Consider the following 15736-nt stretch of genomic DNA (forward strand, 5'->3'; position numbering starts at 1 on the left):
GTAGTATTCTTAGTAATGACATGAAATGCGAACGTGAAATAAAACCAAGGATAGGAATGGCGAAAGAAGCCTTTAAAACAAAGAAAAGTCTGTATTGTGGGACCTTGAACAAAGAGTTGAAAAAAAAAACTCATAAAATGATTCGTGTGGAGTGTTGTACTGTATGGGGCGGAAACGTGGACATTACGTAAAGATGACGAAAATCGACTGGAAGCCTTCGAAATGTGGGTGTGGAGAAGAATGGAAAGAATTAGTTGGGTCGAGCTGAAAACGAATGAGAGAGTGTTAGAAATGGTGGGTGAGAAAAGAACACTTTTAGATATTATTAGGAAGAGGAAGAGAAACTGGTTGGGACATTGCCTAAGAAGAAATTGTATCATGAGGGACGTCCTAGAGGGTATGGTGGCGGTAAAGAGAGGGAGGGAACGAAGGAGACTACAATTGATGGATGATATTAAAACGGAAAGATCATACGTGAAGACGAAGATGTTAGCGGAGGACCGTGGAGCATGGAAGCTTCTCAGCTGCGGCAAGTGACCTGCCAACAAAGGCAGAATACCTATGATGATGATGAATCGAATTAACAATGGCAAGTCAATTTCGTGAAAAGTGATATTCGACCTACAAGAAGTTTCCTGTACTCCAACAGCATTTTCTTTTTTTAACAGAGCCAAAAAGCGTGTAGAGACTAATGTACGTGTTTGTAAAATATCTTCAAACGAAAATATTCTTTGACACAATAGATGACTCGAAAACGAAAGAGGGAATGAGAAATTTTTGCTCGGCATTTTTTCACTTGTCAAAAACCCTTGGCTAAGCTATTTTCTGTGGTTTATTTATATATTTGTAACATCTTAGTCAAGGTGTCATGTCCCAGGTTTGAGACCCAGAACCAGCCGATTACGGAGCAAGCATCATACCACTAACATGATTATACAACTGTAAAGAATAACAAAAACACTCACCCACCATACATATATTTCTTCCCTATATATATAGGGAAGAAATGTAAATACTAACCACGGTATATATTGCAGGGGGTCCTCTTCACATGTATTGTAAAATCTAAAGAGGGCCGCTGTATGGAAAAGGTTGGGAAACGCTGCTCTACTATAATGTAGGTGAACTTATATAGAACTGTCATTTTTGGTATACAAAAAAGGTGCCCCCAAAATGTATCTGCCCCTCTGTTTCGCCTCCTCCAAGAAATTAAAGCTAGGATTGTCATTGGTGGCACTTATGAAGATTTATCATTAGAACTGTGAGTGTTTCTGGTCCTAGTTTCTTGGACTAGTCATGATAGGTTCAAAGGAGCGAGCGAGTGGGTGATCCATTGGACACCTGCAAGAAGAACAGTAAAATGGGAAAAAACCCTTTGAACTTAAAATGTATGTTCTATCTTTGTCACGCAAAAGGGAAAGGGATACAATAAGATGCCCGAAACATAAAATGCGCAACTTCCTTTAATTTTGAATAAAAAAAGAAAATAAAAAGATTGACATACCAAAAACCTCACCAAATTGGGATTTCTTTTGTTCGATTGAGTTTAACGTCCAACGATTATGCCTGGGCGGCTAAGGAAGACGGGACCTACTGATTATAGTGGAATCCGAACCACTTTTTTCGTTCAACTGTACCCCCACCGGGAATTGAGCTCGGGACCACGCGCACCAAATGCAAGCGTGCTAGCCACTAAGTCAAGCGGGGATCCTCGGAATTAGTCTCAGAAGCGACAGTCCTATTAGCGACAGGAACTGTTATCTCTCCTATGAGCGACCGGTTCATTTACATTGGGATGATGGATGATGATATGATTCCATCTCGTAAACTATGTTTGCCTCTGGCGTTATTAGCGCTCGAACAACCTTGGTATGAAATATGTACGTGCCAGTGACATTGTTCGTCAAATATATTTTTCCTCTACTGTGAGTGCAAATAAAACTTATTTTAATTTTGAGTTAGATTTGACATAAAACATATCAAATAACTTAACAAGACAACAGGGATATTTCTATGTAATTATTGAAAATCCAGTTACAAAATCCCCTTTCTTCAAAAGGTCTGTTTTCTGTACTTAATTTGATTCAAATCTAATTACTCATTAAGCCCAGTAATATATTTTATTTTGAAAATCTTAAACGTGTAACAGTTTCGCCGTGAATAAAATGAAAAAAAAAATGTCAGTGACAAAAGACAGCTTTTGAGATCTCTTATATCTGATTGGCTATTCTCAACCAATCCCACCAATTACAATGCAGTTCACTCTAAACAATCCATAAGGTAAACAAACTCTTTAAACTACCTTCTTCCCTATTGTAAGCTACTAAAACGTAAACTAATTGCTTAATTTGCCCTCCTTCCTTGTTTTGACTTATACATAAAAGCTTGTCGTGTAGCAATCTGAAATAGTACCTTATAACTAGACGAACTGTTGTGTTCTGCGAGAGATTTGTAACTTGTGTAATAATTTCTTCAAATACACCGTGTGTTTAGATTTCTTTGATATTCTTAAGTGATGAACATCCTCTTTCCATGGGCGCCCGATGGGAAGGCAGGGATTGCCCCCCTGGCTCACAAAAATGTATACGTAATATAGCAAACCACATATATTAAATATTAGATATACAAGACGTGATACAGCAACCATGGAGATGCCCTTCCCTAGAAAATTTTCTTCGGGCGCCCCTACCTCTTTCTGATTTCTTTCTTATGCCATAGACATATTCAACCTAAACTTATGCTCCGTATAACTTTAACATGAAATTTTTAATTATATTAGAATCATAGACAAAGGCAGTATTTAGTATTTAGTTAGTTTTTAGTTAGTATTTAGAAAGTATTTAGTTAGTTTTCCCCTTGATATAGTCAATGTATTAATAGAAATTAATTCAAAAATATAATATTAGGAAAAACGTATAAATGATTGTTAATGTAATGAAAGCATTCTCACGTATTAAATTCAGATAGAGCGAAATTTTTCATAGTACAATTTGTTAGTTTCTAAATCACATTAGCATGAAACAAGTTAAAGAAGAGAGAACCTTATCTTCTTCCATTATCTTAGTATGAACGAATCGGTGACTCATAGAGCAGTTAACAGATCGAATCGGTCGCTCATAGGACAGTTAACAGTTCCTGTCGCTAGTAGGACTGTCGCAAGTGGGAAGACACCGATCCTCGTTTACTTCTGAGTTAATGGATTATTTGTTTTGTATTTACATTGTTCATTTCATCAGTAGTGAATCTATATAGGACGAAATCTAGAGTGTATCAAAAACCGGGTGTATCAAAAGTCCGGAACCATAGGCTAACTCTGTTATGAGTAAATTTATTTATTTATTTATTCATACAAATTCCTGGGCCGTACCGGCATGTGTGGCCTTAAGCCCGTCGCATATGAGGAATGACGTTCCTCGGCGAACACACTACCCGGGGAAGCAAGGAAGCGTCCTGAAACCTGTATGTCAGGTACCATCCAGGCATTTGTCTGGTGTGAATGGGGATACCATAGGAAAAACCCTCACTCAGGATGACGCCTAAAACAAGCTGTTACACTGCAGGGGACAGCTATGTAAAAACTGCGGGGGAACCCAGACTATGATAGACCTATCACGAGTTTACAACTTTTCATGGGACCTTCTGTTAACTCTCTCCCGATGAATATTATGGCTAGGTTGGACGTTGAAATTGTTAACGTTAAGTATTGTTTTACACATTGCCCAGCTGAAACTATATTTAATATTTCAAAAAAAAGTAGAATAAAAAGTAAAAATAAACTTTTAAAAATATATAAATAATAGTTTCAAGTATTTTTGTCACTCAAAAACTGGGGACTAGGCCCCCCAGCCCCAGGCTAGATCCATCACTGTTCTGGGTCCTACATACTCGAGTCTATAGTCTCAGGATTAATATTTCCTTCCATCCGTAAAGACTCACTCTAATTATGCTGTTCGCCAAATTATTACTATTTTTCAAAACTGCAAGAATCTAGTCGTGCGTGAGGTTTGTAGTCTTGTTGCCAAGTTCAAGGTAAACTGTGGTTTTCATGCTTAAGAACAGTTCTTTTTTATGTGATTGTGACTACAATGGAAATAATCTTTGATTGCTTTATGAGAGTGGACTCATGTCATTTCTACCAATTTGAAATACTTTCACTGACCTTACTCTAGTTTCGGCAGTAACTGAAGAGCAGGAAAAAAGTTTATTTTCCGTTAAAGTGGGGCGTAGTTCCCTTTCCCCTACTGTTACAAGAGCTGGTTTCTAAATGAAAAAAAAAATGTGTTCACGTTTTGCTTTTTACAAGATGATTATCCGGTTGAAAAGAAACTAAAAAAAAAATTGTGGTTGTTTTAGCGATCACGCGCATCAAGGAAATGTTATGTTCCACCTCGATTGTTTTATTTTATTTATTTTTTTTATCTATAACTCTTTTCTTTCCATTAGTTTTCCAAATTATGCTATTGTATAAGAATGGGAAGATTTCTTTTTGTACTCTGTGTTGGTGTAGTGGGTAGCGAAGTAGGTGGTCACCGGTTTTGATTGCGAGTGGAAGAGGTTTCAAGTTTGAAAGCATTACAGTCAGAGCCGACTCCACCATACATACAACACGTGCATTTGTAGGGGTCGGTAAAATTTGTCATAGCTGTATTATTTAAAATAAATATTTCTTGTTGGAAACATACTTCATGATTATGGTAGCTAAATTTACTAAGCTAACCTTCTATTTGAATACTACATTCATAAATCGTGTTTAGGTCGCTTTAGTTTAAGGTCACATGGACAGTGCTAAAGCAAATGGTAAAACAAATCCCAGCATGAATTGCTTGATTGTTGTCAAATACAAGAACTCAATTCTCGAACAGTAGCGAACGCCTGTTCCATTTAGTTAGTTATCAGTATCACAGTCTTAATATGAAAACTAATCTTCTCTTTGTCACAAATAAGTTCCGTATAATTGAAGGAGGAAAAAAGTTTTTTTTAAATATTTTAACAGATGTAGAAGGAAAATCAATAAATAAAGATAAAAGATCTATTTGTACTGAAATTGTAAATATTTATATTGAGATTTAATCTTGATATTGAATTCTATAAAAAGGAAAACTGTTTCCTCTGCAGGTGTGTTTGCTTTATCTTTCATTAACATAATAGCTTATTATTTAAAGAAAAAAGGGACAACGAGATTGTGTTTGTGGTGTTTAGGCCTTTCTGAGTGCAAGTGTTTTTCCATCCCCTTCGTTGTTCATGATGGAGTAGCATACTTGAAATCGTGACTTTTAAGATTTGTTCTTTCTGGAGAAAGGGAGGCAGCAAATGATAGCATTGCACGGGATGGCAAATTGCCTAGGGTTATCCCTGATTACAGCGATTTGGTACCATTTTAAATTCTAGGTTCACGTCTCACATAGCCTAGCTGCTGAAAAGTAACACTAAATTACGACTAAAGATGGGGGCCGAGAGGCTCAGTGGTAGAGCGCTTACCTATTGCGAGTGGGGTCCTTGATTGGATCCCTATTCAAGTAAGTTTGTGGTGGACAACATCGTGTTCGTGGATTTTAACGAGCTACTCCCGTTTCCTCCCAGTTTCTCATTTCATAAATTCTTCCATTATCATTCACTTACTTTAATTATCGTCTTCTTTAGCCTAATGTTCGAATCCGCGGCCAAGTAAACTTGTGTTAACAAGATAGTTTTCATGTGTTTTCTTGGGATACTTCCATTTCCTTCCACTTAAACCCACAATTCTATCAAATTTTAAGTTTCTTTTCCTATTTCAGCTATCTAAAGACAAGATTTTGTATCACAAGAAAATGCCCATTTAAATAACGTGGGAATTTCTTCATCTCTCCTTTAGACCCATCAAAAACGGAAAATATTCACTTTTGGCAATTTTTCTGTGGGGTAGTCCTGGAAGGCTATAATCATGCCAAATTCCATCATTTCAATCCTGCCGGGAGTGCCTAAACATTTTGGGGCGTAGAAGATGTCCCATGTAAATAATATGGGAAAGATTTTTCAGTCACCCATAAAACCACTCAACAATTGAATTTATATATATACCTGTATATATATGGCTATTTATTTATTTAACGCTACGCTAACGAAAACGTATAAGCATACCGAATTTCAACTTTTTATTTCAATTCCAAGTGACTAAAACATTATATTCACTTTTGGCAATTTTCCACTTGGTTAGTCCCGAAAAGCTACCATCATGCCAAATATCAACTTTCTACATAAACCGGAAGAACCCTTTTATATTATGTCAGTTCATGTAGTTTTATATATAGTTAGGATTTCCGGGTATTGTGTATTGTGTATTTTTGAAGGTAGGTTGTAATCCGAGATTACCAAACGTATGTTAATCTGCTGAGACATTATTAGGACCAGGCAATGGGACTTTTTGTAATATTATTAAGTCTATCCGTTACTTTACGGGATAACTCTTGAACGAAAGCAAAATTTTCAATTCTTTCTTTTTATTTGAAATAGACAGCTAGAGTGAATATATCAGTCGAGTTCGTTAATGAACTCAATCCGTAAAACCTTAAAGGTAACAGCGAGGTTAATTGGTTTCTATTCATATTCTGTTTAAAATTTATAACATTCCCTAATTTGTATGCAATCTGTACAGTGGGAAAGAAATGTTGGTTTCCTATGATAAACGATATGTAGCTTTTCTTACTGCGATTATCTCAGTCAAGTTTGTTAATGGAGCCAATCTGTTAGCATCCTAATGGGTAACGAAGGCTATTCATACTCCTTTAAAAACCGGAAAAATTCCCTAAGTTGTATGCAACCTGTACAATGGGAAAGAAATGTTGGTTGCCTATGATAAAGGATATGCAGCTTTTCTTACTGCGATTATCTCAGTCAAGTTTGTTAATGAAGCCAATCTGTTAGCATCCTAATGGGTAACGATGGCTATTCATACTCCGTTTAAAATCTGTAACATTCCCTAATTTGTATGCAACCTGTACAGCGACAGAGAAATGTTGGTTGCCTATGATAAAGGATTTGTAACTTTTCTTACTACGATTATCTCAGTCGAGTTTGTTAATGGAGCCAATTCGTTAACATTATCACGGATAACGGCGACTTATATTTGTCCGTTAGGGAACACAATAACTCTAAGAGTGTAGGGATTTTATTTATTATTTTTTTGTTTGTAATATATACTTAGAGTGATTATTTCGGCCGAGTTCGTTCAAGGAGTCAATTCATTATTGTGCTAACAGATAAGGATAACTCACGTCCGTTACTTTACAGGTAACTCTTGAACGAAAACTTTTTTTTTTTAAATTCTGTTCTTGGCAAACATAATAATAGATTATAGGAAACGCACTCAGTGGTTGACATCTACCGGACGAAATTGAAACATCTAACGCGTGATTTTTTTTAACTCCACACCAGAGTTTCAGCGTTTATTTGATTTCAAAGGAGCATCAACAGCTTATGTATACCATTGAGCTTAATGGCACAATTGCCATTCCGTAACGAGGAAGTGCAAACTCATGGAATTACGTAAACCAAGTATGATGGAAAGAACGGTTACTGACATCATTTACACAAACAACTTCACCTAGTTCCTTTATTTTGTAGACGTAGGAGCATTTGTTCTTCTGATTTTATGTTAAAAAAATATTAAATAAAATTATTAAATACAATTGTACTAACACTCGAAATAATGTTTTCTTTTCGATTTAACGTCTCACGTTTATGCCCTTTAAGCTAAGGGAGATAACTAAAGCAAGTGAATGATTATAAACGTATCAGTGGAATGAGGAAGTGGGAGGAAACTTGAGTACCCTAAGAAAACCCACGGACACGATGTTGTCCACCGCAAACTTACTTGAATAGGGATCGAATCAGGGACCCCACGTACCAGAGATAAACGGTCTATCACTGATCCATCGTCTCCTCTATGGAACAATCTTGAGCTTAAAAGTAAGTTAAAAGTACAAATATACCCATTTCTTTGCCACAGGTCTCAATAGAATATAATGTTGTAAGTGATTGCGACAAATTGGTGTGTAGGTGCTATATCCAGCTCGCTTTGGTGAAAAACTGGAATCACCTGGTAGCAGTAAAACAGATAAACCTCTTAAATATTTTGAGAAGAAAAGTAAACTGGCTGTAAAAAAGGAAAATATTACTGACATATCATGTCATTTTGCTGCATTTAATGTGTAGTAAGGGGAAAGTTAAACTCAATGTATGACAATAGTGTATGCGTAAAACAAAATAAGCTGTGACTATAGAGGAAAGTTGTTGCTTTAAAACAGGAACTTTTTTTTAAAAAAATAACATTTATACTCACTTTTTTGCTACGCATATGTAGGCTAATAACGTAAACACGGTAAGATTTGTGTTAATGGAAATGTAATTTATTCCATCTTATGTTGAAGATATCCCTGTGATATATTTTTGTTCTCAAGAGTACAGGGTATTTATTCATAATATACAGTAGAAGGATGCTTTCACAAGTCTGAAAAAGTTCGTTGTTTAAGGTTGGTTTAAAGGGACAAGTTTTGGCGATAGATGTCACTACAGTCTTCGTATCTCTCCCATGTATTTTTTATCTTTCACGAAATTTCACGATTTCTCTTACAAATTTCAACCTACAGACTTCAATTTTTTTAGAAAAGGAACTTCATAATCTATCGAAAGCAATAATCCGTGTCGATATTTTATTTAGAATTTTCTTCAATGTTGAAATGGCTTGATTGTTGAAATGGATATCCAAGTCTTTAACAATCGAACTCTTTCAACAATGAACAAAATTCTAAATAAAATATCGGCACGGATTGTTCCCTTTAATAGGTTATGAAGTTCCTTCTCTAAAAATTTGAAGTCTCTAGGTTGAAATTTATAAAAGAAATTGTAAATTTTCGTGAAAGGTAAAAAATACATGGGAGAGATACGAAGACTGTAGTGACATCTATCGGCAAAACTTGTCCCTTTACAGTAATCTTAAAGCAGCACTCATTATTTGCTCATCACATTACAGTAAAATGTCGCGATAACGAACTGGAATAAAAAATTTGGGGCCACGGTGGCTCAGTGGTAGAGCTCTTTTGTCTGATGCATGGGGTACCTGGTTCGATCCTCGGTCAGGAAATTTTGTGGTGGGCAACATCGTACCCGTGGGTTTTCTGGGGGTACTTCCGTTTCCTCCCATTTTCTCGTTCCACCAATTCTTCCATCCTCATTCACTTGCCTTAATCATCGTCTCCCTCGTGGGACGTTAAACTGAAAGATATCAAAGATTCATAATAAAGAAATTTTCAATCTCAAATTTTTGGAGACCCTTTCCGCTTGTTCTGTTTAATGCAGCGTTTCCCAACCGGTGTGCCGTGAATGGGCCGCTAGTGGGCCGCGAGGAAATCGAAACAATATTATTAATTCTATAGCAATCAAGTTGCAAAACGTAGGGGAAAATGTATATTTGTATTCACATTAGTATGAACCTCTGCTATGAATCTACAATTTTAAGTTTCATGCTGTGTTACTTTTCTGTACATTTCTGATGTTGAGAAAGGTATTTGTTATTGTTATGACCATTATTGCTTCTTTATTGTTGCAGCCAATTTCGTAACTTGAAAATTTAAAATATCATTCAATCCTTCCGACAAATTACCTACATTTGTGTTTTAAAAGTAAAAGAGGTTTGTTTGTTCGTTCGTTATTAAGTGATCTTCCTTTGTAGTAAAAGGTTGAATACAGTTTTTGAAAAAGAAAGCGTATTTTTAAAAACCCGATTCCAATATTTCATTGCAATTGTTTTCTGTTTTTAAATTAGGATGAAAAATAAGCATAGTGATTTACCACAGGAAAAAAAAAAAAAAACAGTGGTCGAGCTTTCTTCTGTGTGCGAAGATCCGTAATCAAAGAAAAAATTACCACTGTGTTTCATATTTACAAATAATAATATCTGTAAGTGTGCCGCGAGAATCCAAGTTACATCCGTAGTGTGTCGCAAGTTGAAAAAGGTTGGGAATCGCTGGTTTAATGTATCTTGAAATAACTTAATTTTAAAGGATTTTGAACTGAAAATGTTACGAATGAAAAGTTCATGTCTTTCCCTATGTTTAACTTCATCTTTTCAAAATATAATTGAATTTCATCTGTTTTATAATATAGGCCTACATGTTTTTTTTTTGTTTTTTTAAATTACAATAATTTATCATTCACGTGATGAAGTAACTATTTTTTCATATATGTACGTGATCAGTTGATCAGGATAACAATTTGAAAGTAACCAATGAGCGTTGTCTGATTAAATAAATTGTGCGCATGAGCTCCTTCGTAGCTAAGCGGTTAGTGTACGCACCTTTGGCATGGGAGACCCGGGTTCATTTCTCGGCGGGAGCTGATGTGGTTCGGATTCCACGTTAATCAGTAGGTCACGTCTCATATAGCCTCGCTGCTGAAAGGGACGTTAAACTCAAAATCAATTCAACTCAAATTCTTGTTCTTGAGTTCTTTCGGATTACTTCCGTTATGTCCTATAATTCTATTCCACAAATTGTTTCATAAGCATCCACTTTCATTAGTCACCAACCTTTTAGCCTAATAGGCATACTTGTAGGACATGAATTTTGGAATTTCATTTTTACTTCACTTTGCGAGAATTTCGTTTTATTTTGTTTGAGGAGTATTTACAAACGTGTCGTTGATGAACAAATGGCATTGTGTATTTCAATTCCATTTTCAATATCATTTTTAGGGAAAATAAGATATTTTAGGGGAAAAATAAAACAACAGTTCCTCATTTTCTCTCATTTGTTACGAACTTGATTTTTTTTTTTTTAAATAACACCATTGGAGACATTTGGTCTAAACAGACCAATTGCGGTTGTGTCTGTATGTGTTTGTATTCTGTGCAAAATGCTTACAGAACCCTATAAAAAAAGATGTTGTGTACCATTCTGAGCGCATGCGTGTATACAGTTTAATTCTCCCACGAATAATTCAGCCAAAGTAGTATATAAGTTGTTTACTCTTGCTTTCTCTGAATGATGTTGCAGCGTATTCTTCAACTTTCCATTTTGTTAGCTAACATCATAAAACTTTTAACTCAAGAGTGCTAATGATCCGGACAGGATGAAGGACAACTGTTCTAAATACATAACTAAACACAAATTGATTCACACATTCGAAGGAAAATATCAGAGAGAGAGAGAGGGAGAAATTTTGCATTAATTGATTGTTCGCCTCAACAATAACAGACTAGAAAGTAGCTCTTAAATCTATAAATATTTTCAGAAGTGATATTCCTTATTTGAATTTTAAGGTAAGGAATTGGTTGAAGAATATTATGAGCAATGTTAAACCACATTTCAGCTATAAGCTTAAGGTCAAATGGAAGAAAAGTTCAGTTACATTGGGTAATTTCTAAAGAATGGACCAGCAGTTACAGTACCCATCCCGGCGAAATAAAAATACCGCTAATTTTGCAGTAATTATGTGACATCTTCAAATAGATAAAAGATAATTGAAATATGGAACAAGAGCGCCCTACACAATATTATTTTGCATGAGGTACCGTTACCACAAGTCACCTAGTAGCTTTCCGTTTTCAACCGTTTAGAAACACGAAAATAAATGCCGATTTTCAAAATGTCTCGAAATCGAAAACAGATAAGTGAGTCGTGGTAACGGTTTCTCATGTAAAATAATATTGTCTAGGGCGCTCTTGTTCCACATTTCGATTATCTTTTATCTATTTGAAGATATCACATAATTACTGCAAAATTAGTGGTATTTTAATTTCGCCGGGATGAAGACTCTTACTGAAATCCCAAAATGCTGGTCAAAACTAAAGAAAAAAATTTTCGATTTGCAGAGTTTTAGGTCTTGGGTCATATACTAGATCAACATTTCCCAACCTGGGGTCCGCAAGACGATCTCAGGGGGTTTGCAAGTCAATCTAAGAAAGGCATACACAGTGGTGAGAAATACGCCATTTTAAGTGAAATGATCGAATTAATAATGACAAATCAATTTGTATGAGAAGTGATATTCGACCTGCAAGAAGTTGCCTATACTTATCATGTTAACTTGTTGAAGTTAATACATTTTATTTTATTTTCTTCAGAAAAACTTTTTTCTATACTTGATAGGTAGGCTATTATAGTTTAGTTTTGTTTACGTACTGCATTTATTTATATATTTGCAACATCTTAGTCAAGGTGTCCGGTCTCAGGTTTGAAACCCAGGACCAACATGATTATACCAATACGAAGAAAAAAACACTCACACTCACACAATACATGCATATATATATATATATATATATATATATATATATATATATATATATATATATATATATATATATATATATACTAACATGGTGAAGAAATATAAATACTAACCATATATATTGCAAGGAGTTCTTCACATGTATAGTAGACTCTAAAGGGGAGCTGGGGGCGCGGTTGCTCAGTGGTAGAGCGTTCACCTCCGGTGCTTGGGGTCTCTGGTTCGATCCTAGCTCGCGCCGTGTGGACTTTGTGGTGGAAAAACACCGTGGTCGTGAGTTTTCTCGGAGTTCTCCCGTCTCCTCCCATTTTCTTCATTCCACCATTTCATTCATTTCTCATCATCACCTTTAGCCTAACCGGCATAACCGTGGGACGTAAAACTGAAAGATTTCTAAAGGGGAGCTGCACTATGGAAAAGGTTGGGAAAGGCTGTACTAGATGTTTGAAGTATCAAACTTCTTCAGAACACCCGTCCTTTCGTTATACCTATGGACCAGGCAGTCATTTGAGAAGTGCCATTTGATCGGTTCGGATGTAGTGAACGTGAAAGTGAAAAAAAAAAAAAGAAAAAAGAACTTTGATTTAAAGTATCATAACTTTGTTAATTTTCAACATTTTCTGGATTTCAAAAATATATAAAATAGATTAAGGTGTGTAGAATTGACATTTAAATAATGCAAGCTGAAAAAAATAATTGAAGCAATAACAAACTATCATTACAGTTAACGAATTTTTTTTTTAAAAAATGTATATATTTAAAATGTACTTACTACTTCTTGACAAAGACGGGGATGAAGAAAGCTTCGCTTGCAAGAATCATGGCCAACAATGCACACAGGATATGCTACAAAAAAAGAAAGAGAAAAGTTTTTAATGATTTATGGAAATTAAGAAATCATTTTGTTATGGAAGTCAAGAAATTCATTGAAGATAATTGTCAGAGCCCGAGTTTCAGAATTTCTTCACTTTATTTAAAATTGTTGTCCATTATAAATCCTATGGCTACATAAATTTAGCAAAAAATACACTTTCCCAGGTTTATTTTCTAATTACTTTCTTGTAATGTGAAATAGAGCTATAACAATATGTTTAGAAAATTTTTTAGACTTAAAACAAGTTTGAATCAACTCATGATCAATTCTTAAGTCACATAATGCTGAAATGGGCAGCTAATTAGGGTAACTAAGTCACGAGGGTTTCACCCAGCCTGGACTCACTCCAACTTTCCGACTTTGGACCTCCCAACAGAAATATCTGAGTGCGCACCTGATGTGGTGAGAATATAAATAGCTCAATTGTGTTGAATATTACATATGTTAAGAAGAAATAAGACTGATGTGTTGCTGGATGTTTAGAAAGCATTATCAAACCTAATTACAAAATATTTGTTTCCTTGTTTTGATTTTAGTTAATAGTTTAACCTTTTGTGGTATGTTCTTTATAAAATATTGCAATATGATGCAATATCCCCTGCTTCAAACAAAACCACGTACTTCAGCACAAGCACCAGCAAATAGACAACGGATGCCATCACCACCCGATGGAACACGAAGAGAATACGAGCAGACACGAAGAGGGCCCCTTCAACCCCTCCACAGGCTCCGCCTGTAAAAATGAACACCTCGAGGCAGAAGACGCCAATTGTTAACTGTCATCTCCTATCTATTTCTCCAAGCTGCAACGGGCGGGAGAGACTCCTCTAGCCTTACCTCTGAGCTGCAACGGGCAAGAGGTATCCTCACCTATCTCCGAGCTGCAACGGGCAGGAGATACTAATCCCACCTTTGCGTTGCAATGGGCAAGAGGTACTATGGACCCATCCGCAACGGACAGGGTCATTTTTAACCAGGAAGCTTCAAACCTCTGCGATGTAACGAGCAGAAGATCCTATTGTAAAGAACTTTTAAAGACAAATTGAAAATTACTTATTTGTAATCTTGTGTACAAACTCTATAGACATCATTTATAATAAAAGGTGAGGGGGGGGGACTTTTACTGGTACTGTAGCGAATATTACGATATACTTCCTGTCAGGAAAATGAAAATCTTAGAAAACGGAACTTACAGTTTTTCTCGTAATACTTTAAATTAAAGTACTTTTATACGAGGGTTCTTAAGTTTTAATACTCGTTGGTTTTCGATACTACATTACTTATATTACTTCATATACCTATTACCTTCTATTTCTCTTGGTGATTTGGTCAGTATGCACCAGACTGGATATATAGAAGGTTGGTAACCCTACTTACAATCGGTCTATTGAGTGAAAATAACAACAAAACAAGGCTAAGAAAAAAGGATACATATTTCTTCTTAGGAAAATGAAAAAAAAATCTTCTATATATATCTAATATTAATAATGATTATGTCTGCTTTCACTTCGTTGTTTTTTTTTAAACTAGAGTGTACACAACAGAGCTTTCGAAACAAGTGAAGCAGATCTAAATGGAACACAGGAGATGCTTAGCAGCGAACTTAAGATGATATCTACAAGAGCAAAATAACAGGTATTAAATGAATGAAAGAAAAAAAATATATAAGAAAAAATCAAGATCGAAATCGGAGATCAGCTGGAGGCACAGGTGCAGCAATTCTGTTACTTTGCAGTTTTTCTCAAGCTGTAGTCCTTGATATATGTCCTTGCGATTCTCTTAGATTCAGAGGCGGATCTAGAAGTTAAAAATGGGGGAAGCATCCAGAACCAGATTACGAGAGGTACACCATGAGTTTATTATCAACTTTCAGAAATATACAAGTGGTAGCTTAAATTATTATTTTTTCACTCAAAAAACTGGGGGGCTAGGCGCTTCCGAGCCCAAGCTATCTCCGCCACTGTTTAGATTAAACATTAGTCGAGAAAAGAAAGAAAATGTAACATGTAAGTGAACATTGTATTAGACAGTATGGTATAGATAAAAATCTCAAAGTGAAGTACGTTATGCCCTTTAGGCTAAGAGAGATGATGATTAAGCCAATGAATGTTTATAGAAGAATTGGTGGAATGATAATGTGTGAGGAAATTATAATACTCGAGAAAAGCCACGGACACGATGTTGTCCGCCACAAACTTACCGCGATGTAACGAGCAGGAGGTCTAATTGTAAAGAACATTTAGAGACAAATTGAAAATTACTCATTTGTAATCTTGTGTATAAACTGCATATATATATATATATATATATATATATATATATATATATATATATATATATATATATATATATATTATAATAAACGGTGAGCGGGAAAAACCGTGTACCGAATATTACAATATACTTCTTGTCAAGAAAACGAAAATCTTAAGAACAGGATTAATTGAATCATGGATCTCATGCACCAAAAAAAGCGCTCTATCACGCAGTCACCGTGCCCTTTATTAACAAATTTGGTGAAATAATAATGTAAAAATAATCGGGAGAAACATGAAGAAACCCAGCCGTAGATGTTCATTTTACTCCTACCTCACTCAC

General features: G+C 35.5%; 1 protein-coding gene across 1 annotated transcript in view; it reads right to left on the reverse strand.

Moving 5' to 3' along the window:
- The window catches only part of LOC145674515 (uncharacterized), a 46282-nt gene that overhangs the window by 19008 nt on the left and 11538 nt on the right, over positions 1–15736 (reverse strand). Inside the window, exon 2 of the mRNA XM_081744671.1 lies at positions 13037–13110. Within this exon, the coding sequence (XP_081600797.1) occupies positions 13037–13110 (74 nt within the window). The remainder of the gene's footprint in view (positions 1–13036; positions 13111–15736) is intronic.

This window comes from Thermobia domestica, chromosome 17 (genome assembly GCF_964235325.1).
Source record: "Thermobia domestica chromosome 17, izTheDome1.hap1.1, whole genome shotgun sequence".
NCBI lineage: Eukaryota > Metazoa > Arthropoda > Insecta > Zygentoma > Lepismatidae > Thermobia > Thermobia domestica.